The sequence below is a fragment of the Bos javanicus genome, chromosome 13 (assembly GCF_032452875.1).
Source record: "Bos javanicus breed banteng chromosome 13, ARS-OSU_banteng_1.0, whole genome shotgun sequence".
In the NCBI taxonomy this organism is placed as follows: domain Eukaryota; kingdom Metazoa; phylum Chordata; class Mammalia; order Artiodactyla; family Bovidae; genus Bos; species Bos javanicus.
Genome location: NC_083880.1, coordinates 62,458,429 through 62,483,845, shown reverse-complemented (window position 1 = coordinate 62,483,845; position 25,417 = coordinate 62,458,429). Strand labels below are relative to the sequence as shown.

The 25,417-nt window shown below is 47.3% G+C and overlaps 1 protein-coding gene and 1 long non-coding RNA gene across 2 annotated transcripts; both read right to left on the bottom strand.

Moving 5' to 3' along the window:
- Positions 1–229: 229 nt before the first annotated feature.
- Positions 230–1,915, bottom strand: LOC133259595 (uncharacterized). Its single transcript, XR_009740459.1, has 2 exons — positions 1,692–1,915; positions 230–561 (listed from the first exon to the last, which is right to left on the bottom strand). It is a non-coding gene; the product is annotated as an uncharacterized LOC133259595 (long non-coding RNA).
- Positions 1,916–10,649: 8,734 nt separating this feature from the next.
- Positions 10,650–24,678, bottom strand: LOC133259594 (uncharacterized). The gene is made up of 6 exons (XM_061437273.1): positions 22,760–24,678; positions 18,308–18,371; positions 17,890–17,950; positions 16,353–16,444; positions 13,566–13,627; positions 10,650–11,072 (listed from the first exon to the last, which is right to left on the bottom strand). The coding sequence occupies exons 1-6, from the start codon at positions 23,176–23,178 to the stop codon at positions 11,060–11,062; spliced, it is 711 nt and encodes a 236-aa protein (XP_061293257.1). The 5' UTR covers positions 23,179–24,678; the 3' UTR covers positions 10,650–11,059.
- Between the last annotated feature and the right edge of the window lie 739 nt (positions 24,679–25,417).

Genomic DNA, 25,417 nt, shown 5'->3' with positions numbered 1-25,417 from the left:
TGCTAGACAGCTGACACTTCAGGGCTCTGAGAGGTGATCAGGAACATCTGGGGCTACATTGCCACATTCCCACCAGATGGCGCACCTGGCACTCTTGCTTTGCAGGAATCCCATCCGCTCCTTGGGCACAGTGATAACTGCCCACTCTCTGAGGCCATGAGGACCAGGACCACAGGGTATCAGCCCCAGGACCTGACATGCAGATGCTCAACAATTATCTATTACAGCCTGCAGAAGCATTTTTCTTTATTGCTGATTAAAGTGTACGTATTTAGAAATGCATGCATTTTATTTATAACAGCACAATAAGCTTGCTTTTAGAGTCATCCATGGGTGTGCCTCCCAGTCTTTTCCCTTGCTGGCTGTGTGACAGAAGACACGTGCCCTAACACCCCTGAGCTCTGTTTTTGGTGGTGGTGGTGGTGGTAGATACAAACTATTATTCTTTTTTAAAAAATTTTACTGTAGGAAAAAGTCATATAATATCAGTTCAGTTTAGTTCAGTCGCTCAGCTGTGTCTGACTCTTTGTGACCCCATGGACTGCAACACGCCAGGCTTCCCTGCCTGCTGGGAGTGAGCTCCGCCCGTGGCAAAGGTCATGAGGAAGGAGGCTCGGCATACGCAAAGGCGGGATCGAGCCTCAGGAGTCCCCCTGGAAATTCTCAAGCATCTACCCCCAAAACCAGAGTCTGCCTACTTTCTGCTTTGTGCTCTCACCTACACCTCTGACTTTACAGGGGGCTGTCCCCCACTACCTCTCTCTGAAAAAGAGTTAGCTTACAGCTCCAGTTAATAAAGTTCCTGGGTGTGACAGTGTTTAAACCTACAAACTCCTTTGGAAATCCTCTAGCCTGCCTGAACAGGTTTTTCCGGCCACACGTGATTGCTCAGAGCCTCCCAACTGTGAGAGGCAGGAGATGTTCTAAACTGTCTAAATACAGATTCCTTTGAGCAGTTAAAAGATTGATTAGAAATTGTATTGGTGAAGGGATTTTCACTTGTTGGGCCAATGTTTGCTGCTAAGTTTCCATATCCCTTACCTGCTGTGTCCCTGGCAGTGTATTGATTAATATAATTGGTGTAAGTAGTAGCTTTAATGTTTGTAACCTGGGACCCTTGAGTTAATTCTTTTTCTTGTTATAGCCCACCACACCTTTGCTCTGTAGGAATGCAACTTTATCTAATGCTTTTGGAGGGTGGCTCCTTGACCAATCACCTTTAGAGAAAAATAAGTTTTCTGAAGAAAGGGTCTTAAAATGTTAACAGGCCTCCGGGCCAAAAGATGATGCAAATCACCTAAGCTTTTGCATATGATAAGTTTGCAGGAAGAAAGCCTGGCTTGCTGCCTGACTCTACCCCTTCCCCCATTATCCTCTATGCATAACTTAAGGTATAAAAACTACTTTGGAAAATAAAGTGCGGGCCTTGTTCACCGAAACTTGATCTCCCCATGTCGTTCTTTCTCTCACCTTCTGGCTGAATTATTCAGCCTCTTTTCTCCACTGAATTTCCTCACTGAGCTATCCTTATTTCAGCCTCTTTTCTTCACTGAATTTTCCTACTGAGCTATCCTTATTCTATTACTCTTTATATCCTTAATTAACGTTTAATTAAGCAGTTGTTTCCTGATCCTCACCGACGCCGTCCCCGCTTCGAATTCCCTGGATCCACCGGGGCTGGACACCAGCACCTGTCCATCACCAACTCCCAGAGTTCACTCAAACTCATGTTCATTGAGTCAGTGATGCCATCCAACCATCTCATCCTCTGTCGTCCCCTTCTCTTCTCACCTTCAGTCTTCCCCCCATCAGGGTCTTTTCAAATGAGTCAGTTCTTCACATCAGGTGGCCAAAGTATTGGAGTTTCAGCTTCCTCATCAGTCCTTCCAATGAATATTCAGGACTGATTTCCTTTAGGAAGGATCTCCCTGATTTGATCTCCTTTCAGTCCAAGAGACTCTCAAGAGTCTTCTCCAACACCACAGCTCAAAAGTATCAAGTGTTCGGTGCTCAGCTTTCTTCATTGTCTAACTCTCACATCCATACATGACTACTGGAAAAGCCATAGCTTTGACTAGAATAGAAAACATACTATTTTAAACACATTTAACTGAACAGTTCAGTGGCACTAACTACATTCACATTATCGTACAACTCTCACCATCATTTGTCTCCTGAAATTTTCACCTTCCTAAACTGAAACTCTGTCCCCATTAAGCACTAACTCCCTATTCCTTCTCCCAGGCCCTCCATTCAGTTCAGTCTTATCTGACCATTTGTGACTACAGCACACAACCTTCCCTATCCTTTGTCATCTCCCTCAAGTTTGCTCAAATTCATGTCCACTGAGTCGGTGATGCCATCCAACCATCTCATCCTCTGTTGCCTCTTTCTCCTCCTGCCCCCAATCTTACTCCTGGCATCTACCTATGTATTTTCTAACTCTATGAATTTGACTATTCTAGGTACCTTGTATAAGTGGAATCAAATGGTATCTGTCTGCACCTAACGTATATTGGAATGCCTTTTTCAGATTAGCTCAGTATATGTCTTCCAGGCAGATTGTACTTTCTTCTTTTTATCCCCTGTGCTATATGGTAGGTTCTCATTAGTTATCTATTTAATTTTATTTATTTATTTATTTTTGCTGCAGTTTAGTTCCTGGATCAGGTATTGAACCCTCAGCCCCTGCATTGGAAGCGTGGGGTCTTAACTCCTGGACCACCCGGGAAGCCCCTCGTTAGTTTCATATAGCTAGTATTGGACATATGTCAATTCCAATCTCCTAGTCCATCCCACCCACCTCTTTCCCTCTTGGTAGCCACACGTTTGTCCTCTACATCTGTGTCTCTATTTCTGCTTTGCAAATAGGTTCATCTGCACCATTTTTCTAGAGTCCACAGGCATGCAGTAATATACAATGTTTGTTTTTCTCTCCCTGACTTACTTCACTCTGTATGACAATCTCTAAGTCCATCCAGGTCTCTGCAAATGGCACAATTTCCTTCCTTTTTGGCCTGAGTAATATTCCATTGTGTTTATATACCACATATTCTTTGTCCATTCCTCTGTTGATTGACACTGAGCTTGTTTCCATGTCCTGGTTATTGTAAATAGTGCTGCAGTGAACACTGGGGTGTATGTATCTTTTGGAATTGTGGTTTTCTCCAGGTGTGTGCCCGAGAGTGGGGTTTCTGGGTCTTATGGTAACTCTATTTCTAGTTTTTTGAGGAACTGCCATACTGTACTCCATAGGGACTGTACCAACTACCAACTTACATCCCACCAAGAGTGTAGGAGTATATCCTTTTCTGCACTCCCTCTCCAGCAATTATTGTTTGTAGATTTTTTGATGGTGCTCATCCTAACCAGTGTGAGGTGTTACCTCATTGCAATCTTGGTTTGTAGTTCTCTAATAATTAGTGATATCAAATACCTTTTCACATGCCTTGTGGCCATCCATATATCTTCTTTGGAGAAATGTCTATTTAGGTGCCCTGCCCATTTTTTGATTGGACTGTTTGTTGCTTTGATATTGAGTTGCATGAGCTATTGGTAGCTCTGGGGGGTTTTTTAACTGTAAAACAAGAATAAGAACATCCTCTACCTTAGTAGGGCTGCAGGGGGAGCTAAATGAGGACAGGTCAGTAGAGAACCCAGCCCCGTCCTGACTAGAGAAGATACTCCATGAATAATAGTGAAGGTCACCATTACTTTGGTGGTGTTTAGTTCCTAAGTCATGTCCAGTTCTTTTGCAGCCCCATGGACTGCAGCCTGTCAGGCTCCTCTGTCCAGAGGATTTCTGGAATACTGGAATGGGTTGCCATTTCCTTCTCCCAACCCAGGGATGGAATCCGCATCTCGTGCATTGTCGGGGGGATTCTTTACCACTCAGCAACCAGGGAAGCTCGTCATCATTACTATTACTGCAATTAACAGTAGTGAGTGACGAGTTGATGCAGCATTTAGGGCCCAAGAGAATAGTGAGGGCAGCAAGGGGCAGTGTGTGCAGTTCTTAAAAGTATGATAGGCCTGGGCTCAAATCCTGGCTCTGCTACTTACTAGCCTTATTATCTTTCTCTTTCAGGGACTTAACTTACTCACCTGTAAAGTGGGCACAATGGGTGTACCTACGTCATTGAACTGGTCTGAAAGATACACAGTTACCATGTATAAACCTGGACACACAGTCCCTAAAGATGTGCTTTCTTCTTTATCCACTGGAGTGGGAGCCCCACAAGGCAAGGATCTCATCTGTTTTGTTCCCTGATGTGTCCCCTTGTGATCACAATGCTTTTTGTTCATGGCTGATGAACACATGTTCCCTGATGTGTTATTGTTGCTGTTGTTATAACACAGAGATCATTGACCCTGCCCACCGGTGACTTCCCTGAGGGAGAGCACGTTGCTCTGTTTTCAAGGACTTTCCATGCTCATCTGCCTCTCCCCAGACACTGGGCACTTCTGCTGCATTAGAACCCACCCCTCCTTTCTCTCTGGTCCCTCCCTGTTCTAGTGACCACTGGTATGTATAACGGCAAGAACATGGACTTGGCTGGCCGGGGGCTTCCTCCTCATTGATGGGCTCCTCTGAGCCTGTTGCATCTCTGCTCTGGGAGCTAATGCCAGGCTCAGTATTTCTCCAGGCAGCTGTGTCTGTGCAACAAGAAGATGTCAGTCCAGGGCCAGCACAATGCGGGGTGCATCGGTGCCCATTTCTGCCCACTCTCCATACCCTGGAAAGCAAAGGGCACAGGCAGTGGGCAAGGAGGCTGGTTCCCTCAGAGACCACCTGAAGTCCAGGCAGATTCATCCAGGCCATCCTGGAGACAGAAGTGATGACAGCTCCTCCCATGCATCCTGTCTCTTCGTCCCTCTCCGGGAACAAGGAATTTCCTTGCACAGAAGATATTTGCTTTTCAGGGCCAAAAGCGCCAGCCATGAGGGTCGTGAGATGAATTTCTCATTGAAATTTTCCAATGAAGCATGAAGGATTAGCTGTCCTAGGACTAGGACATCCTACCCGTGGCATGACAGCTAATCCTCAGCCAGGGCAGCTTCCTCGTCCCACTGACAGCCCTTAAGCTCTGAGCTGGTATCTTTTTCTGAACACAGCTCAGCTTCCTGGCAAGAAAGATTCTAGAAGGTCATCCAGGCTACCGAGACCAGAAAGGGCAAGTGTGGGATTGGGGCTGCTCAGAGGCAGGGGCAGGGCTGGCTGAGGCTCAGGGTTCCCACTCAGCTCCCAGGTTTCACCCCCAGGCACCCCCTCCCCAAACCCTGATTAACACAACGGTAGACTTACGGAGAAGCAATGGCACCCCACTCCAGTACTCTTGCCTGGAAAATCCCATGGATGGAGGAGCCTGGTAGGCTGCAGTCCATGGGGTCGCTAAGAGTCGGGCACGACTGAGCGACTTCACTTTCCCTTTCCACTTTCATGCATTGGAGAAGGAAATGGCAACCCACTCCAGTGTTCTTGTCTGGAGAATCCCAGGGATGGAGAAGCCTGGTGGGCTGCCGTCTATGGGGTCGCACAGAGTTGGACGCGACTGAAGCGACGCAGCAGCAGCAGCAGCAGACTTACGGAAGGGTATTCTCCTCCCATCCACCAAATGTAATTTCTTCACTTTGCTATGAAAAAAAGCTGAAAGAACTGCCATTTTGCTCTTGAAATCAACCAGACAGGAACAATTCATCCAATTTATAAAAGACTCCCGTTTCTCACATTTGAATTGCCTCCGCAGGAATTCTTGGCAAATACGGAAATCAAAGTAACAACTGTTTTCAAATGTATTGTCATTTTCATGACTGCTAAATATAACAACTAATAAAGTTGTCATAATGGTACAGTCTGAAGACCTTTAATTTAAACTTCCAGCCTTTTTGACATTTTTCTGGTTTTGAAGCTAACACATTTTGTTTTTTCAGCTTGCAAACATTTTCCTAAGCCCTAGGCTCTGTGTCTGGACCACCTATCGGGTAAAACAGCTCTCCCAGGTGTCGGGCCCTAGAAAATGCATAACTGCTTCTCATGGACTGATGGATGGACAAGGGGGTCTCATCCCCCACCCCCAGGCTCTTCTTCCTCCTGCTCTGTGAAAAGCCCCTTGAGCACTTTGCCCAAACCTCCCAGAGAAGAGTCACTACACAGTTGAAAGGAAAGTTCAATGGGTCTGGCTCCTTCCCAAGTCCCCTGAAGCCCAGACACCTTATCTCTTCCGCCCTTGGGTCCCTCAGAGCTGGCATAGGATCTGACTTAGAGTAGGAATCAAATGATGTTTGGGGGAGGAAAGAAGAAAGAGAGGATGGAAAGAGTGGAGAGGAAGGATAGGAAGAAAGAGCAAAGAAAAGAGAGAGGGTGTGGGAAAAGGGCATCAGCCATGCCCCATGTGACCAGATCACTGAGGGCAGGGACCACAGAGGACCTGGCTTGGCTAACTGGCATTGACTGTCTGAATGTGTGAATGAATGAATAGACAAGAGAATGAGGGCAACAGCCCACTGACCTTCCAGAATTTTTTTTTTTTTAATTATTCTTAGCGCGCCGCCGCTTTGCGGTTCAGCCCGGGCGCCGCCAGCAAACTTGTTTCTCTGGCCTTCCCGCCCCGCCTCCCGCCCCGCAGCCAATCAGAGGCGGCGCCTCTGTCTGACCTTCCAGAATTTGACCTGTCTGTCTTCTCCCCGTGTCATCTTCCAGATGCCTCCTGCTAAAATGAACTGGATCCCGCACCCACCTATCTAGTCATTCATTCACTTAACAAATGTTAATAGTTCTGTGCTGGGCCCACTCATCCACTCCATAATTGTTTATTGAGCACCTCCTGCATCAAGCCCTGTGTCAAAGATGAATGAATCTTGGTCCTTGTCCCAGAGAGGGGCCAGCCTCCAGGGCAATAGATGAGTCATTGAGGTCAGCTCATAACTGGTAGGAAAGTGTGATCTCATTGTTTACTCCTCCAAACCACCAGAGGCAGGTAATAGTTTATCCTCATTTTATAGACAAGGAAACTGAGGCACAGAAAGGTAAAGTAAATTGCTCAAGGCCACCCACCTAGTAAGTGGCTGAGCTGGGGGATTTGAACCTAGGTAATCTGGTCTCAGAGTCCATGCTCTGAGACATTTACAACACAGTCATTTTCACCTTAATGATAGAGAGCACTCTGATTCATTCATTTTTTTTCTGTTTCCTTAGCATCACTCAGCCCAAGTTTTGTTCAGGGGAGGCACTCCATAAGAGTTCGTTGGTTGAAAGAATGTGTATTAGCCCTTTCTCCTCTGCTAGGCTGGGGCTCCTTCAGATCAGGGACTATAGTTCTGCCATCTTTGTGTCCCCAGCAGCCACCTAGGGCCTGGTTTGTGGTTGTTGTTGTTCAATCACTGAGTCGTGTCCAACTGTATGCAACCCTATGGACTGTAGCCTGCCAGGCTCCTGTGTCCTCCACTATCTCCCGGAGTTGGCTCAAATTCATGTCCATTGAATCGGTGATGCTATCTAACCATCTCATCTTCTGCCCCTGCTTCTCTTATTGCCTTCAGTCCAGGTCCCAATGAACATCACATTGAATTAAAATGAAAAGAGTAAGCTAATCAACAGACCAATTGGCTGAATAGAGAATGTAACGGATAAGATCCAGAATCCAGCAAGAAGAATCCAGAATTCCATCCATCCACCCTTCCTCCCACCCTTCCATCCATCCACTCATCCTGTCATCCATTCATTCATCATATATTTTTGAAACTTCTGTTCTGGCCCTGTCCCATGCCAGGCTCTGGGATCCCAAAGAGCACTCATGGGTGTCCCAACCCTCATCACCCATCAGCAGTCAGTCCGTTCAGTCACTCAGTCATATCTGACTCTCTGTGACCCCATGGACTGCAGCATGCCAGGCTTCCCTATCCTTCACCAACTCCCAAAGCTTGTTCAAACTCATGTCCATTGAGTCAGTGACACCATCCAACCATCTCATCCTTTGTTGTCCCCTTCTCTTCCTGCCTTCAATCTTTCCCAGCTTCAGGGTCTTTTCAAATGAGTCAGTTCTTCACATCAGGTGGCCAAAGAATTGGAGTTTCAGCTTCAGCATCAGTCCTTCCAATGAATATTCAGGACTGATTTCCTTTTAGGACTTCCCTGGTGGCTCAGACAGTAAAGCATCTGTCTACAATGCGGGAGACCTGGGTTCAATCCCTGGATCGGGAAGATTCCCTGGAGAAGGAAATGGATTTCCTTTAGGATTGACTGGCTTGTTCTCCTTGCTGTCCAAAGGACTCTCTAGAGTCTTCTTCAACACCACAGTTCAAAAGCATCAATTCTTCGGCACTCAGCTTTCTTCATAGTCCAACTCTCATCTTCATACATGACTACTGAAAAAAAATCATAGCTTTGACTACATGGATCTTTGTCGGCAAAGTAATATCTCTGTTTTTTAATATGCTGTCTAGGTTGGTCATGGTTTTTCTTCCAAGGAGCAAGCATCTTTTAATTTCATGGCTGCAGTCACCATCTGCAGTGGTTTTGGAGCCCAAGAAAATAAAGTCTGTCACTGTTTCCATTGTTTCCCCATCTATTTTCCATGAAGTGATAGGACCAGATGCCATGATCTGAATGCTGAGTTTTAAGCTGGCTGTCTCACTTTCCTCTTTCACCAGGTGCAGGCAAACATGCACACTGACAACTCTTTTCCCCAAAGCAGGTACCGTTCCTGAAAATATCTGTACATTGAAAACTTGATGCAAATGGTCAGAATTTTCCCTCTTGCTGCCTTAGCTGCTGTCCCTGGAAGAGCCTGGTCCTGAGGACAGCCTTTCAGAAACACTGAATTGAGTTTAACTGAGCATTTTGGGACTTGAAAGAAGAAACTATACAACATTATGATGTAGTTGGAGATAGCACAGATAATACAAAAGACCGATGTTGGCAGAATCCCCAAACTTGGGATCTGTGAGTATATTTGTCTCCCAGGGGCTTTTGACAATTAGCCAGACCTCAGCTGGAATCCTAACCCTGCTGCTGACTAGCTGTGTGACCTTGCACAAGTAACATGGACTTTCTGAGCATCCAGTCCTCATTTGCAAAGTAGAGCTCATGACAGTGCATTTGCTAAAACTGGTGCGAGGATTAGGTAAGACTTAAGCCTGAAAGCAGTGACTCCTGTGCCTGGCACATGGTGAGTGCTCAGAAAAGCTAACTCTGCCAAAGCGGGAGGGTTGAGGCTGGGAACCAGGACAGGGTCTCTTTTGTGACCCTGCTTCTTAGAGGTGGTGATTTTAGGCAGGTGGGCTCTCTGAACCTCCTCTCTAACATCAGATGCTGATCCTGGTTGGGAGGCACTGGAAATGCATTGAATTAAAAAGAGAGTACATCGTCCTGGAGCCTTATGTGGTGGCCCCTTCTGAATTAAAAGGGAGGAAAGTGCAGAGACAATAGAACTCTTTGCCTTTCCTCACAGGACATACGTCTGTGGGGGTCTCTCCCATCTCTCTGGACCATCCCCCCTGACTCCTCTCTGACTTCCTGGACCTGCTTTCCATCAACTCCTCCCCATTCCCAGTGCCAGGTCTGAGGATGTCACACCCTGCAAATCTCCATCCTTCATGACACCTCCCCTATGAAATCCTCATTGATCCACCCAGACGGCCCTTCTTAATTTTCTACCTTATAGCTTTTGAATAGGTCTCTTCCTTTTCTACACACACACACACACACACACACACACACAACTTTCAATTCTGGGAGGCCAAAGTCTGAGATTCATCTCTTGTTTCCCAGGACGGCTTACACAGAATGAGCTGAAATTTGCTTGTCAATGGCATCTGTCAGGATTATTTGTGTTGTTTGTAACGGAAAACACAACCCGAACTGACTTAAGTGTAAAAGGGAGTCATTGGCTCATATCCAAATGCTCAAAGGAAAGTTTCTGGATGGTTTCTCTCTGTGACTTGGATCTGCTTTCTTCTTCAGTGGCTTCATTCTCAAACTGACCCTCCCCAAAGGGTAGTAGAGAGGCCATCAGGCTCACTTTCTCTCTTAACAACCCTGGCAGAAAGAGCACTCTTTCCTATTATCCCGTCAAAAGTCTAGGTCTGATCCCCATTGGTCCAGCTGGAGTCACATGCCGAGCTCTGAGCCAATCACAGTGGCGGGGGTGAAGAAATACGCTGATTGGCCAATATGAAAACATTATGCCTGCAAAGGGGCAGAGGTAGAATGCTTAGCAGGGTGGGAGAACAGGCAAGGGAGCGTGGCCAAGGGAAGAACTGATTTCAAGGAGGAGGAAGTGATGTCTGTAGTGTGATCAAGTAAGATGAGGCTGACACGTGGTTTCCTCCACGTGGAGGTTGTTGAGGGCCTGATGAGCGCTGAGTTGGTAGGGTGACCAGAGAAAATGGGTGGGTGGAGGTGTCAACGTGTCCCAAACAAGTGTGTTGCTTGAGGGGTGACCTGTGGACTAGTAGTATCAGCTTCTCCAGGAAGTTTTGAGGAAACGTTGAATCTCAGGCCCGGGCCCGGACCAACTGACCAGACGCTGCATTTTAACAAGAGCCCGGGGCGGAGAAGGCTGGTCCAGGCTGAGAAACCCCGCTCTGGAGAAACTGGCTGTGAAGGGAGGGGAGGAGGAAACTGGAGGGACTGTGGCCTTGAGGGAGGGACCTTGATTTTTCCATAAAGGAGGGCCTGGAGCGTGTTCCATTGTGCGTTCTTAACAATGAGAAAAATTAACTTTCTGTTCACAACGTGAAACTTCATTCGTATTTTGCAGGACACTGTTTCAGATTTGCATAAATCAGATTCACGTAGATGTGAGCTGAATCCATTCGCTGCCTGAAGGAAGGAAAGTCGTGGTGGGGTTCTCTCCTGAGAGCCTCCCACTCTGGGTCCTTTGGCACCTGGAGGCCTCCCCGGGATCATTGATTCTGGACCAGGGGCGTCGGGTGTTGAGGGCCCCGCAGAGACTTCCGCAGGAACCGAAGGCTGCTCTAATCCCTCGCTCTTCATTCTTTGTGCCCCCATCTGGCTCCATGTGACTCTCCTCCGTGCCCACGGGGATTCTCGGGGTGTTCACAGAGATGTGCTGGCAAAAGGAGGTTGACAAAACAAAGGCTGTCACATGTGTCACTGGCCCAGAAGGGCCCTGTGAGCCACCACGGTCAGGGTGTCTTCAGGCCGGGGCCCCGGGGCACAAAGGAGAGGAGAGAGGCCTGGGCTCGGTGTGTGGGGTGTGGGGAGACCCTTGAGGGCTTGGGACCCTCCCATCACTGCGGGTGTCAATGCCCCAGCCTGACACCTCCAGGATGTGGTCTGTTGGCTGCCACCCTATGAGTCCCTCCTCCCAGGAGGAGTTGTAGAACCAGGGGGTGGTGAAGGGGCCCAGCTTCATGAATCCCAATTCCCTGTAGCACCAGTGGGGAAAAGGCCAGAGTAACATGGGGGACTCAGCATGGACGTGGCAGGAAGGAGAACCCAGGGCACCTCTCCTCCCTGAGGCCCTAACACTCCTGTCCTCCAGCTCCTCTTGCTCTCACCGGAAGACCTGGGTTCGAACTCACTCTGCCTCCTTCTAGTTGTGTGGGAGTGGGCCAGGCAGTCTCTCTGAGACTCAGTTTCCTCATCTGCAAAACAGGGATACTAACAGCCACTTCCTAGGATGGTTGTGAGGAATACACAGAATGGTCCAGGTAAGGAGCACAGCACAGGACTGGGCATAAAATAAACAGCCAAGGTCTATCAGTAAAGAACCCACCTGCCAATGCAGGAAACAAGAGATACAGGTTCAATGCCTGGGTCAGGAAGATCACCTGGAGAGGGGATGGCAATCCACTCCAGTATGCTTGCCTGGAGAATCCTACGGACAGAGGAGCCTTGTGGGCTATGGTCCATAGGGTCGCAAAGGGTGGGACACGTCTGAGAGACTTAGCATGCACACAAGGTCAATTAACTATCATAACGTTGCTATTCTTATCCTTGTCTTTCAAAGGGAGAGACTGAGGTTGTGTCCCCAAGGCTGAAGAAGTGGGATCTGAGCCCAAGATTTCTGACTCCCAGCCACACGTTTAGTTACATCACTTCTCTGAGACTCAGTTTCCCATCTTTAAGATGGAGCTAAGGATATTGAACTTGAAGTCAAGCTTTGAAAATTAAACAAGGTCAAAAAGACCAAGTGCCCAGAACAGTGCTGTGTTTAGTCTCTCAGTGCTGTCCAACTCTTAGCGAGCCCATGAGCCACTATGAACCCCATGAACCCCATGAGCTGGCCAGGCTCCTCTGCCCAGAATAGAGCCCGGCATAAAAGAATATGCTGCTTTATACAAATTATCGTCCGTGTAAGAAACATGAATTTGCAGCATCATGGCTCCACCTTGTGGTGTAATCTGGGAACTGCGCATTCATCACCCATCCTAGGCTTGCAGGGGCAGGTGGTGGAGGCAGTAGGTAGGGGTGTGGGGGGAACGGAGAGAAGGGTGACTGAAGCTCACCGGCTCTCTTGCCTCTGTGATTGTGGGGGCTCATTTATGGGGTGCAGGGGTGAAATGGAGTGGGGACTGAAGTGGGGTAGGGGGTGACGGTGTGTTCTCATTACCCCTCCACATCTTTGCACAAGCTGTTTCCTCTGCCTCCCAGTTTTTGGACCACCCACTGGTGGAGGCAGTTTGTGGCACTGTCTAAGGCACTGCATCAAGGCTTTCTTGTTGCATTTTCTCAGGATTACCCTATAAAATAGGTGCTATTCTCACTCCCATTTTGCAGAAGAGGAAACTGAGGTTCAGAGTCAGTGGGGAGGATACATTTGAACCCGACTCCAAAGTTGTGCCCTTCACAGTCACGCCAAAGTGCCACATGAGGGCCACCCACTCGCTGAGACACAACCATCATAAAAGTCTCATGTGAAGAAAGGGTTCAGGGCTTCACTTTGTGGGACCAGCAGGCCTGACATTCCTACCCACTGGGAAGGCCCTAGCATTCCCAGGGCCTCTGAGGCCAGGATTCTGACCTTTTAAATGTGTGTTAGCTTATTCTTAAATTTTATCTTTTCCAGGAAGATCCTGAAGTGTACCTTATACACTGAAAAAGCAGCTTTGGGAAAAATGTCTTATACAGAAGAGGAAAGCAGAGCACAGAGGAGCAGGGACTGGGGATCAGGATTAGAAGGTACAGGCGGCTTCACCAGGAGCAGCTGTTGACTCTGAGTCCTAAACAGCCTGGGGCCAATCTTTCAGCCTGGCTCTTGCATCTCACTGGAATGTCATCACTATGCTAGCCTCAGGGGTCCTCAGAAATACTCAGACCCTAGGCCAGCTGCCCGAAGAGGGGGATGTTCAATCCAGTTCTTCCCTCATTAGAGCATCATTCCTTTGATTCAGTTCCTAGAGGCTTTTCTACCTCAATCAATAGCCACCCTGGAGAGATGTTTCATCCGGTCAGTTTCAAACAAATCCAAACCTATGCTCTAAGAAAAGGACTACTTTTTGTTTGGTTGCGAGATCGCTGATGGGTACATCAAGATGACAGTTGCTCAAGATGGGGTCGGAGAGTTCCACGGTGACTCTCCCAGGATTCACACCCTTACCATGTTCCTGGCAGGGGTCCCAAGCTGATCCTAGTAACAGGAGGTTGTCTGGATCCCTGCAACTGACAGCAAAGAGAGACATTAGAAGGTGCTACCATGAGAAGGATCAGTAGTGGCCACGGTTTTGCCAGGGACCTCTCTGGCCTCTGGTCTTGTCCCCCTCTCATTTCCCCAATACTCATCAATGACAAAAAGACCTGTAGAGACTGCTCATGTTTTCTAGCTGGGAGAAGAGAGGCCCAGAGAGGGGATGGGACTGGTATAAAGTCACCAGAGAGCTGGTAGCTGAACTGGGATTTGAACCCGGGTGTCAGGATGCCCAGGCCAGGACTATCTTTCTGGTCATCTTCTCTGGCTTTTGCCATCATCATGGAGAATTCCACAGAAGCAGCAAGGGGGCTCATGGATGAGTCAGGCCCTCCTTGGCTCCCCAGGGGGACAACAGCCTGCCCCTCCTGCTTGACGGGGGTCCCATCTCCTTCCTGCCTCCTGCCTGAGACCCAGTCTTGGTGAGAAACCCAGAAGGAGGCAGAGGTGGCCCCAAAAGAGGCTATGATGACAGTCTGAAAACTCGACCAGGACAGTGCTTCTTCTCTGTCCAGCCCAGGCTCCCCACAGAAGACTTGAGGGTTTGGGGATGAAATGGAAGCACAGTGACTAGACAAATTCTTCTTAAAAAATATTTTGGCTCCCCTGGGTCTTTGTTGTGGCGCACAGGCTTTCTCTAGTCGTAGAGCACGGGCTCTATAGCCCGTGAACTCGTAGTTGTGGTGCCAGGGCCCTCTAGTTTGGACACATGAGCTTAGTTGTCCTGGGACATGTGAGCTCTTAGTTCTCCCACCAGGGATCGAACCCATGTCCCCCGCTTTGGAAGGCGGATTCTTAACCTCTGGACCACCAGAGAAGTCCAACAAATTCCTTTAAAACTCAGAAATCAGTTGGCTCTACTGGAAAGCTTCTCACAATACATGAGTGAAATGTCCTAAGAGTCTCAGCTCAGTGCCCTTTACCATAAAGTGGGATAGGGTGGGGACTGCACCACAATGCAAAGAACAGCCTCCAAGGAGAGGGTCTGGCCTAGAAACCTAGTGGAATGAGATATTTCAATGAACTGACCACCGGAGAGAAATATTTTAGGAATCCATCATAGTAGTCTTCCCTATTTGGTGACATAGCCTAGGAATCCCATAATACTGATCATCATGGAGTTAAAAAAAATCAGCAATTTCACTAAAAGATTTATCATTATGGAGTAGGTAACTCCGGGAATCTCATGACAAATCTCTTCACCATGGAGTTAAGGAGCCCCAGCTTGACACTGGTGACTCTGATGTGGGCTGCCCCCAGAACCCACTCACACTCACCACTATAGCATGGGCTGCTCCACACATCTGTCTCTAGCAAGAGTCACTATGGCATACGGCAGCCTGGACTCCCACCACCATCATCGCCCTATGCAGTGGGCAATCTCGGGATCCCTACTGTGACACTGGTCCCTGGGGATTTGCCATCCAGGAGCCAGCTTTAGTGTTCACTGTTGATCAAAGCACAGAATCAATGCCCGGTGGGCTGTCCATGGTCCCAAGATTTTACACTTGCTTTCAGGATTCTTGAGAAAGAACAGTTCAACATGAAGATGGGGGAGGGGTGGGGGGATTGGGAGATAGTAGTAGGGCTAGATATGAGAAGAAAAAGAGTTAGGTTCAATCAGCAAGCTAATGTAAGAGGCCGGGAAGTGTTTGCCCTGGGAAAAACCAGAAAGCCCACGTTAACTGAGCACCTCCTATGCCAAAGATCTGCATCTCTCATTTAATTCTTGTAATAAAACAACCTTGTAATATAAGGACCACAGATAGAGAAGAGAAGACTCAGTGGTGTGAATGGATTTGCCCAGGTTAGACAGGATGGCAGAACTGTTCCTAAAATCTGGACTTTTGACTCTTTTCCTGAACAGCTGAGCGCTGGCAGGCACAGGGGCTATTGATCCCAAGACCCCTGAAATTTCTACTTGTGAAACAAAGCACATTTCCCATAATTCAGGACTTCCCATTAGTAGGGGGCGGGGAGTTGGCAATATCATGTTAATGCTTAAAAGAAGCTCGGAGGGGAGGAATGCATTTGAGGCCCCCATGGACCACGTCTCCATTGTCGGGTCCCCATGTATTGTCATGCCAAGTAACTAACCTGATTGTTTTAAATCGTTAACTCAAGGGCAAAGAGGAGTAAACCACTAGTGTTTTAGCTCCTCCTGCACTGGACAAGTCACAGATATCCTCTCACCTAGTCACTGTACTATATTTCGTGCACACCAGAATATCACTGATGATTATTCAATGTGCCAGCAAGAAAATTTTTTAATTGACTGTGGCATACCATTGAATATGGGACACACGCCAATTTTAGAAATGTTACAATGTGGGGAAAATGTGTGTCTTGGAAGTGATATTTATGATAACTTTGTGTTGTACATGCTAAGTCACATCAGTCGTGTCTAACTCTTGGCGAACCTATGGACTGCAGCCCATCAGGTTCCCTGTCCATGGGATTGTCCAGGCAAGAATACTGAGTGGGTTGCCATGCCCTCCTCCAGGGGGTCTTCCCGACCCAGGGACTGAACCCCGGTGTCCTACATCTCCTGCATTGGCAGGTGGTTCTTTACCACTAGCACCCCCTGGGAAGCCCCTAGGATAACTTTATATGGGTATGATAATCACCCTGATCTGACAGATGAGAGAACAAATGTGGAGAGGTAAGGGGACATGTGGGACCACCATTCGATGCTCATACCTGAAAGTCCAGGCAGTAATACGGCTCAGATGATGTGGGCACCCTGCAGAAAGGAGGGTGGAGGTTCGTAAACAACTCAAAGGAGTGGACATCTGATAAAGAGAGAGGGAGAGAGGTGGCAATGAGAAGGGAGGACAAGAGATTGAGTTGACTGAAACACAGACTTATAAAACTCACTCATTTGTCCCTGTCATACATAGACTTATCTGGAAGAAGATTACTCAAAAAACTGCTGGAAAATACATTGTAACCCCAATGTCCTACCATCTTCTAGCACAAGAGAGTACAGCATTCTCACCTTGGCAGGTAGTCATCATCCATCCATCCATCCATTCATATGTCCTTCTTATCTCCCTTACCATTATCTTTCCCTTCATCTTTCCATCTACCCACCTATCCATCCACCTAATGTTCCCCTCTCCCTTCCTTTTATCCATTCATCCTCCATCCATATTTATAGTTTTCTTTTTCTTTCCTTCTCCCATTCTGTTATCTATATATTATCTATACACACCTCTCCACCATTCATCTTCCCACACAATAGTAAGAGACCCTTCTTTCCTTCCATTCATCCACTCACCCTCCTGTCTACACATGAACCCTTTCACCCATTCATCCTTTTATCCAACCATCCTGTCTTCCTTCTTTCATTATTTTATCCATTTTTCTTTCCATCCATTCATCCATCTATCCCTCCATCCCTCCATTATCTTTCATCTTTCCGGTTTCTCTTATATCCATCAATTATTTTATCTCTTTCCTTCTATTTCCTTTCCATCTATTCATCTATCCACTTATATTCCCCTCTTTCCATTTTCCTTCCATCATATTCTGTCCACATTTCCTTATATTTATCTGTCCACCAATCCATCCATCTCTCCACTTATTTTTCCATACATGTCTCCACTTATTTATACTTTTGTCCTTTGTTCCATTCATCAATGTTCTTCCCTTTCATTTCCAGTTCATATTCCAACAAAGTGTCAGTAAATACAGAGTGCCTCCTCTGTGCCTAACCAGGAACTATGAAACAACACCAGAAAGAATATAATGCAGAGGTCCCTGATCTCAAGGATCTTCTGTTCTAGTGGAAGCAAAGAAGCAGACAATCACTGAACAGTCTGGCACAAGTGATGGATAGGTGAGCGTGGGAGCCCTGAGGAGGGAGTCATTCTACCTGGAGAACAAAACATCGGAGTCACACCTTGAAGGGGCGCAGGAATTTTCCAGGTGTAGAAGAAGGTGTGGGAAGTCATTGGGAGCAAAGCTATAACATCTCAAAAGGGCATGGAGTGTATGGGATGGCTGAGATCTATAGGCTGAGGCAGCCTGAGGGGCACAGAGGAGAATAAGGAAAGACCTTGACTACCAGCCTTAGGGGTTTGAACTTGATCCTCCTACAGAAGACTCTGAGGAGAGAGGTGTGATTCAGAAAAACCTCTCTGGAAGCCACAAAAGGGAGAAAACAGGAGTGGGTAGGTGGCTACTGCAATAGTCTAAGCCAGATAGCAGGTCTCAGGCCCATAACACAACTTACGTTTTAGGAAGCTCAACTGTTGATTGATGAGGTACATCCAGAATCGGACCACTGGGCACAGCTGGAATACAGATGAGCAGAGGCCTGTATGACAGGACTCTTGGGCCTCCTTCCAGCCCAGCACAGCACAGCCTCTGACTGGTTGTGTAGAACTGAGTGGTTCTATCAGAGTTTTTATAAACACAAAACAAATCTTCTTCTTCTGCAGGTGTAAACTGCTCAGCACAAGTCAATCCTAGAGTAAATGTCCCTTCCCCAGCCACAGGGGCCTGGACAAAGGGCAGGACAACAAAGCCTGGAGAGGCTGGAGAGTCTGAAGATAAAACTGCCTGCCCTGGCTACCTCTCTGTGCCTCCAGCTGCAAAGCCTCTCCAGGGAATCTCTAGGGTCTGCCCAGGGCCCACTTGGTCAAACTCACCATGTTGGGTAGACAGCTCTGCAGGATCTGTCTGAGCATGACTTCTATGACTGCAGAGAGCTGGCTGGGGAGGGGAACAGGGCATTTGAAATAACAGCAGTTATAGCTTACTGGTTATAAATGTTTCCTCCACTCCAGGGACTTGGAGCACTTGTAATATGAGTACTTAATATATAAGTACTATAAGTACTTGGCATATATTAACTCAAATTTGTTGTTGTTCAGTCACTCAGTTGTGTCCAACTCTTTTGACCCCATGGACTGCAGCACACCAGGTTCCACTGTCCTCCACTATCTCTCAGAGTTTGCTTAAACTCATGTCCAGTTGAGTCAGTGATGCCATCTAACAATCTCAACCTTTGCCATCCCCCTTCTCCTTTTGCCTTCAATCTTTCCCAGCATGAGGGTCTTTTCTAACAAATCAGCTATTCACATCAGGTAGCCAAAGTATTGGAGCTTCAGCTTCAGCATCAGTCCTTCCAATGAATATTAAGGGCTGATTCCTTTTAGGATTGACTGGTTTGATCTTGCAGTCCAAGGGGCTCTCCAGAGGCTTCTCCAACACCACAGTTCAAAAGCATCAGTTCTTTGGCTCTCAGCTTTCCCTGTGGTCCAATTCTCACATCCATACATGAGTACTGGAAAAACCACAGCTTTGACTCTATGGACCTTTGTCAGCAACATGATATCTCTGCTTTTTAAAACACTGTCTAGGTTTGTCATAGCTTTCCTTCCAAGGAGCAAGTGTCTTTTAATTTCATGGCTGCAGTCACCATCCACAGTGATTCTAACTCAAATCACGATAATATTAAAAACACAAGATCATTTAACTCCCTGTACCACTATTTCCTGGCTGTGTGACCTTGTCTAACTTACATAACATCTCTGTGCCTCTCGTGTATAATATATAAAATGGAGTCGCTGTGCAGTAAGTGAAAGAAAGAGGTGGGCCAGAGGACATTTGACCACCTCACCAGCAGGGCTCCTGCCACCTCATAAACAGGTGGTGTCTTTTGCATTGTTCATTTTTTTTTTATGTTTGCTCATTTTTTTAATTGGAGGTTAATTGCTTTACAATATTGTGGTGGTCTCTGCCATACATCAACATGAATCAGTGACAATTATATACATAAATACATACATACATCCACTCATCATCCATCCATCCATCCATTCATCTGTGTATCCATCCTTCCAGCTACCCATCCTCCCACCCCTCCTCCCATTCATCTATCCATCCAACCATCTATGCCTCTTTTTCAGTCCTGTTCTCCAATGTGTCTCCAGGTACAACTCTGTAGTGGCGGGCTCAATGTTTGTTGAACAAACAAAAGAACAAATGAATGATAATTACAAAGCAGCTTGTGTTCCCACACAGCTCATACACTCTCAATTACAGCGTAGTATGAGAAGTGATATACCAGAGATTCCACCCAGGATCTCTCATGTGAGCACAGACAAGGGACCATGTAATGTTCTCTACAGGCAGGACCACTTTTAGGGAAGACATGTGCTTCTAGCAAGAAGCTACTCTCTTCTGTTTAGAAGCCTAAATTCTGTGGGGGAGACATCTGAGCAGAAGCTGAGATGAGAGCAGATGCTCTAGTGGCTTGCTGGGATCCAGACCATGGCCCCCAAAGAAAGCTTGGTAACCACCACTGAGCCTGGTACAATCCCCAACTGCACCCTGCACAGTGCCCAGCCCTCCTGGCACAGCACTTACTCTGCTCGCATGAGCATCCTGGTGAAATGAGCTTGCAGTTCTGTGGAGTGAACAGGACTTGGTTCAACCTGATCTGGGGCATCTCTAAGGGAACCTCAATGGTCACATCCACCTTGGAGCTGCCGAGGAAGCTGAATATCCTGGACAACACACACACAGTCAACGGGAGGGAGAGGGCTGTGTGAGCTGAGATCCCAGGGAACCTCCAGAGGGAAGACCAAGCAAGAGGCATAAGAAGTCATGGCCAGAGCACACCCTGGGTCCCAGGCCAGTTCAGTTCAGTTCAGTTGCTCAGTCGTGTCCGACTTTTTGTGACCCCATGGACCGCAGGACGCCAGGCCTCCCTGTCCATCACCAACTCCCAGAGTTTACCCAAACTCATGTCCATTCAGTCGGTGATGCCATCCAACCATCTTATCCTCTGCCATTCCCTTCTGCCTTTGATCTTTCCCAGCATCAGGATCTTTTCAAATGAGTTAGCTCTTTGCATCAGGTCTGGGGGCAAATCATGGCTCCCCTTCTCTACCTCTGCAGCTCAGGCAACCCTCCCCTCCCAGAACAAATGTTTAGGGCTGCTCTAAAGGTTTCCCTGAGGCTTGGAAACAAGCACTGGCATTTGTGGGTGAGAGACGTGGTCCAAATGCATATTTTTTAGTGATGCCTGCTGTTCCATATGTGGGCTTCCTGGGTGGCACAGTGATAAAGAATCCACCTGCCAATGCAGGAGATGCAAGAGATGTAAGTTTGATCCCTGGGTTGGGAAGATCCCTTGGAGTAGGAAATGGCAACCCACTCCAGTATTCTTGCCTGGAAAATTCCATGGACAGGGGAGCCTGGAGCGCTACAGTCCATGGGGTCGCACAGAGCCAGACATGACTGAGCAACTGAGCACAGCACACGGCACAGCTTTTCCGTGTGTATTTTTACTTAATTTTGTTTTTGAATATATATTTAAAAGTAAGTTAAATGCTTTCACTTTACTTTTGCATAGGTAATACATTTTTATGGCTCAAGAGTCAAAATAGAAAGTGTACAGTGCCTCCCACCATATACATCTACATTCCCACACATGCAATTTAATTTAATCTCTCTGAGCTTTTGTTTCCTGTTCTGTAAAATGCTCATGATAGCAATACACCCCTTCTGAGATTATGGTGAAGAATTTATGAGATAATTCACGGATGCCCTTAGCATTGGAATATATTGCCCTGGAATATATCAATATCGAAAATGAAAGTTGCTCAGTCATGTCCGACTCTTTGCAACCCCATGGACTATACAGTCCAAGGAATTCTACAGGCCAAAATACCAGAGTGGGTAGCCTTTCTCTTCTCCAGGGGAATCTTCCCAACCCAGGATTCCAACCAGGGTCTCCTGCATTGCAGGCGGATTCTTTACCAACTGAGCTATCAAGGAAGCCCAATATCAATATTAGGTACTCAATAACAGCTATGCTGTCATCATCTCATCATCTCTTTGGCAGGCAATTTGGCAATACTTGCCAAAATCTATAAATTATACTTCTGAGAATTTCTAAGTAAATAATTGAGGCTATGAACAAAGATTTGTTAGTCAAGATATTAATCACAGAGTTCTTTATAAGAGTGAAATTGGAAACAGCTCAAGCATCTGACAATAGAAAGATGGTTAAAATGTATCATTGTACAATGATGTGATGGAATAGTTACTGACATCCAAAATGATACTGAAAGAATTCTGGGAAAAACAGCCATTGCCTCTGTGTTGTAAATTTGGGTTTATGCTTTAACTTTCCCTTTCCCCAAGTTTGTTATAATAAAGAATGCAAAAATGGCAGAAAAATAATAGATCTACTCTCACAGCTGTCTTACTGTTAACAGTCATCCCTGTGGAGCTGGTGTGTTTAGGCAGATAATGTGAAGATTTCCTGGCCAAGGCTAAATGTAGCCAAGGAACATTGTGCTGATACTGAAAAACTGTCTTCTACCTCCAGGAATCCGCTTCCATGCCCCACTTCTCTAGCTATGAACATTACTCACCTTGGGAAACTGATTGTCAGTCTGGTCTGAAATTGCAGTTGGAAGTGGTTTAAAGGATAGACCTTCCATGATACCTGGATGATATCAAAGTTGATGATGTTGAGCCTACAGAATGGGAAGGGTGAGAGAAAGTGAAAAAGATGTTCCCAGGCCTCTCAGCTCAGCATTCAAACTGCAGTGTGGCCTTTCTTCCATCCTGAGCCCTCCCATCCTTAATCTAGATTTCCATTCTAAGTCCCATTCCTACTAGCTCTAGATAAGGAAAGCATAAGCCAATAACAGATGGTTTCAGTTAACTGGGGTACTAAAGGAGACGTAGGACATCAAATCCAAAGCATCAGTTGGTAACTAAGGTATTAGCTTATAATAAAGAAGCTGTTTTGATCACTGGGGTATTAAATAAGAACTAAGATTTCAGTAGGAAGGGCTTCTGCTGTACCCCTCCTTTCCAGGGCTATTTGTAATTCAGTAGGGGCTCAGACAAGACTATATAAATCCAAAGTATGACATCATAACGGGGGGATACTGGGTGCTAGGTTGACAGTTTGGAGAAGAAAGAGATATCTAATGTTACCTTCTCAATGTCAACTTTCTACACAGGTAAGTGAGATCTGAAACTCACAGCAGAGAGTGATATCTTTCAAATATCTGGAACCTCTACTAACCAATGCTTTGGGGGAACTACTTTATAGCTTAAGGACTCAAACTCACCAGCTGTTGAGTTTCCCAAAAGGAACCACGCTCTTTAGAACATCGTTGATGTCATCAAGACTCCTATAGCTACAGACGCCCCCTAGAGAACCCTTGCAGAGCAAGCCTTCCAGAGCCAAGGACCCAGCTGCCCCCAGGAGGTGATCTTTGCCAGCAGGTAAGGTCTTGCTGCCCAGGAGGATCTTAAGTAGCCTTTCACGCTCCCTGATCAGATGCTTGTTGTTGAGAAGGTTGGCTCCCAGCAGCCCTTCCTGAGCCAAGATGTCTTTGTTGAGAGCATTTGTTTGGCTGGGAGGGTTTCCAGATCCCATTCCAGTGCCTCCTCTTAGATTGTCATGAGCCAGTGGAAGCAACGCATTGCTGTTGACTGGTCTCCCATGTTGGGGAGTCTTGCCATCCACTGGGGTTCCCATTCCCATGGCCAATGTTTCCTCATTTTACTTCTCCAGTGGAGCCAGAGTGGTCAGAGTTGCCATGTCCTGACTGTCCATGACCTAAGAATGTCCCAGCTTCAGACCTGCCATGATGATTATGTGACCCGCTTCCAAAGCAACTGTGGCCAACAGTTATTCCCGCCCCTAAATGACCAGAATCTATGGATGATGTGGTCCCTGAATGAATATGATTAGATACCTTTCCTCCAAGCTGTTTCCTCCTACTGATTCAGCCCCAGATTGAACAGAGCCATCAGATGGTCCAGCCTCAAGCTGACCACTCATCGAACCAGCCCTAGACTGACCTGATGCACCAGATGACCCAGCTCTAGGCTGATGCCGTCCACTCACTGGTCTAGTTTCAGACTGACTAAGATGACGAGATGACCCATAATCAGACTGGCCATTGCTTCCAGATGATCTTGCCTCAAACTGATTGTCACCAGCAGATTTTTCAGGCCCAGGCCGACCATTTGTTGCCCTTGCCCCAGACTGGCCATTCCCTCCAGATGACCCTGTCCCAATTTGACTATACCCAGTAGATGACCTATTCCTAGTCATTAACCCTGTCCCCAACTGATCCAAACCACCAGATTTCCATGACTCAGGATGATCATCCACTGGCTCTGTTACAGGTTGACTGTAGCCACTAGATAACCAAGCCCCAGACTGTCCATTTATTGACCCTGTCCCAGGCAGACCCTAACCCCTAGCAGACCCATCCCCAGCTGGATCATTCATTAACCCTGCTACAGATTGACCCAAACCACCAGATGATTTAGCCCCAGACTGACCATAATCATTAGATGACCTACCACTAGACTGACCCCTCACTAAACCTGTCCCCAACTGACCCCAAACCCTCAATAATTCAGACTCAGACTGCCCACTCACTGACTCTATCCTGGACTGACCATACTCTCCAGATGACCCTCTCCCCACTTGATCACGGACACTGTGTGACCCAGTCCAAGTTTGAACACTTATTAACCCTGACCCCGACTGACCAAAACTACCAGTTTTCCTTGACCCAAGTTCACCATTTATTGACCCTTCCTCAGATTGACTAAAACCAAAACCACTAGATGACCCAGCCATAGACTGACCATAACTTCCAGGCATGGCTGCCCCAGATGTGAGACCGCTTCCTCGAGGAACACCTGCATGATGGTCCCTGCCTGAGACACCCGTACCACCCGTGTTCTTAGTGCCAGGGTGGGTGGGCAACGTGTGGTCAGAGTAGCCATGGCTCATCCTACCCTCTCGATCAGACTGTCTGGAGGGCTTTCCTCCTTCGTGGCCTGAGGATCCTTGGCTGATCACAGGACTTTTGTCAGCAGAGTCTCGGCCACTCATTTCACTTTGACCAGGGTTATGTGTGGTGGCCTGACTTGTCACGTGCGTTCTCATGGGTGGAACTGGAGTAGGCGCAGCCGTTCTCACTCGGGGTGTGGTCAGCAGGTTGGGGTTCTGGGGCCAGTCTGGTTGCATACTGACTTTCTTAGACTGGGCACGACGTCTTCAGTGTCAGTGTCCTTCAGATACACGAACTTCTGGTCATACTCAGGGAAGCTTTGGTCTTGGAAGTGGATGGCTCCTCTGCTACTTGAAGGACTCCTGATGGCTCCAGCCTGCCGGTTGCTCCCACTGAGAAAGCCAGGGCTAACCACACCATCACTGCCAAGCACCTGGCCAGGCTTGAGAAGGAGACCCCCACTTCTACTGCCTGCTGGGACAGACACATGGGTGAGTCCAAGACCTCCCCTTCCCCCATAGAGACGTAGGACTATGGTGCTCAGCTCAGAACCCATTCTGTGGCCACAACTAGGAACCAGGATAAGGATCACCCTCGCAAGTTCGGAACAGAGATTCAACTTCTTGCTAGTTTCTTTCTTTTGTTTTTTTCCTGCACGACGCTGCTTGGGGGATCATCAGCGATGGAACCCATGCCCTTGGCAGTGAGAGCACAGAATCCTACCAACTGGACCACCAGGGAATTCCCTCACGAGGTATTTTTGAGCACTTGACCCAGGAGGCAATGACAATTGAGATACAAGGTGACCACATTTGGGCCACCTATGGTGGAAGCGAGAAAGTGATGAGACTGAGGATAAGTGCTGCGGCCTCATAGGGTGTAGCTATTTAGTGGTTGACAGCTGCCTAGATCTTAGTGTTAGGATCCCGGGAGATCCAAGGGACTTCTAAGCTCTGAAATCAGCGGATG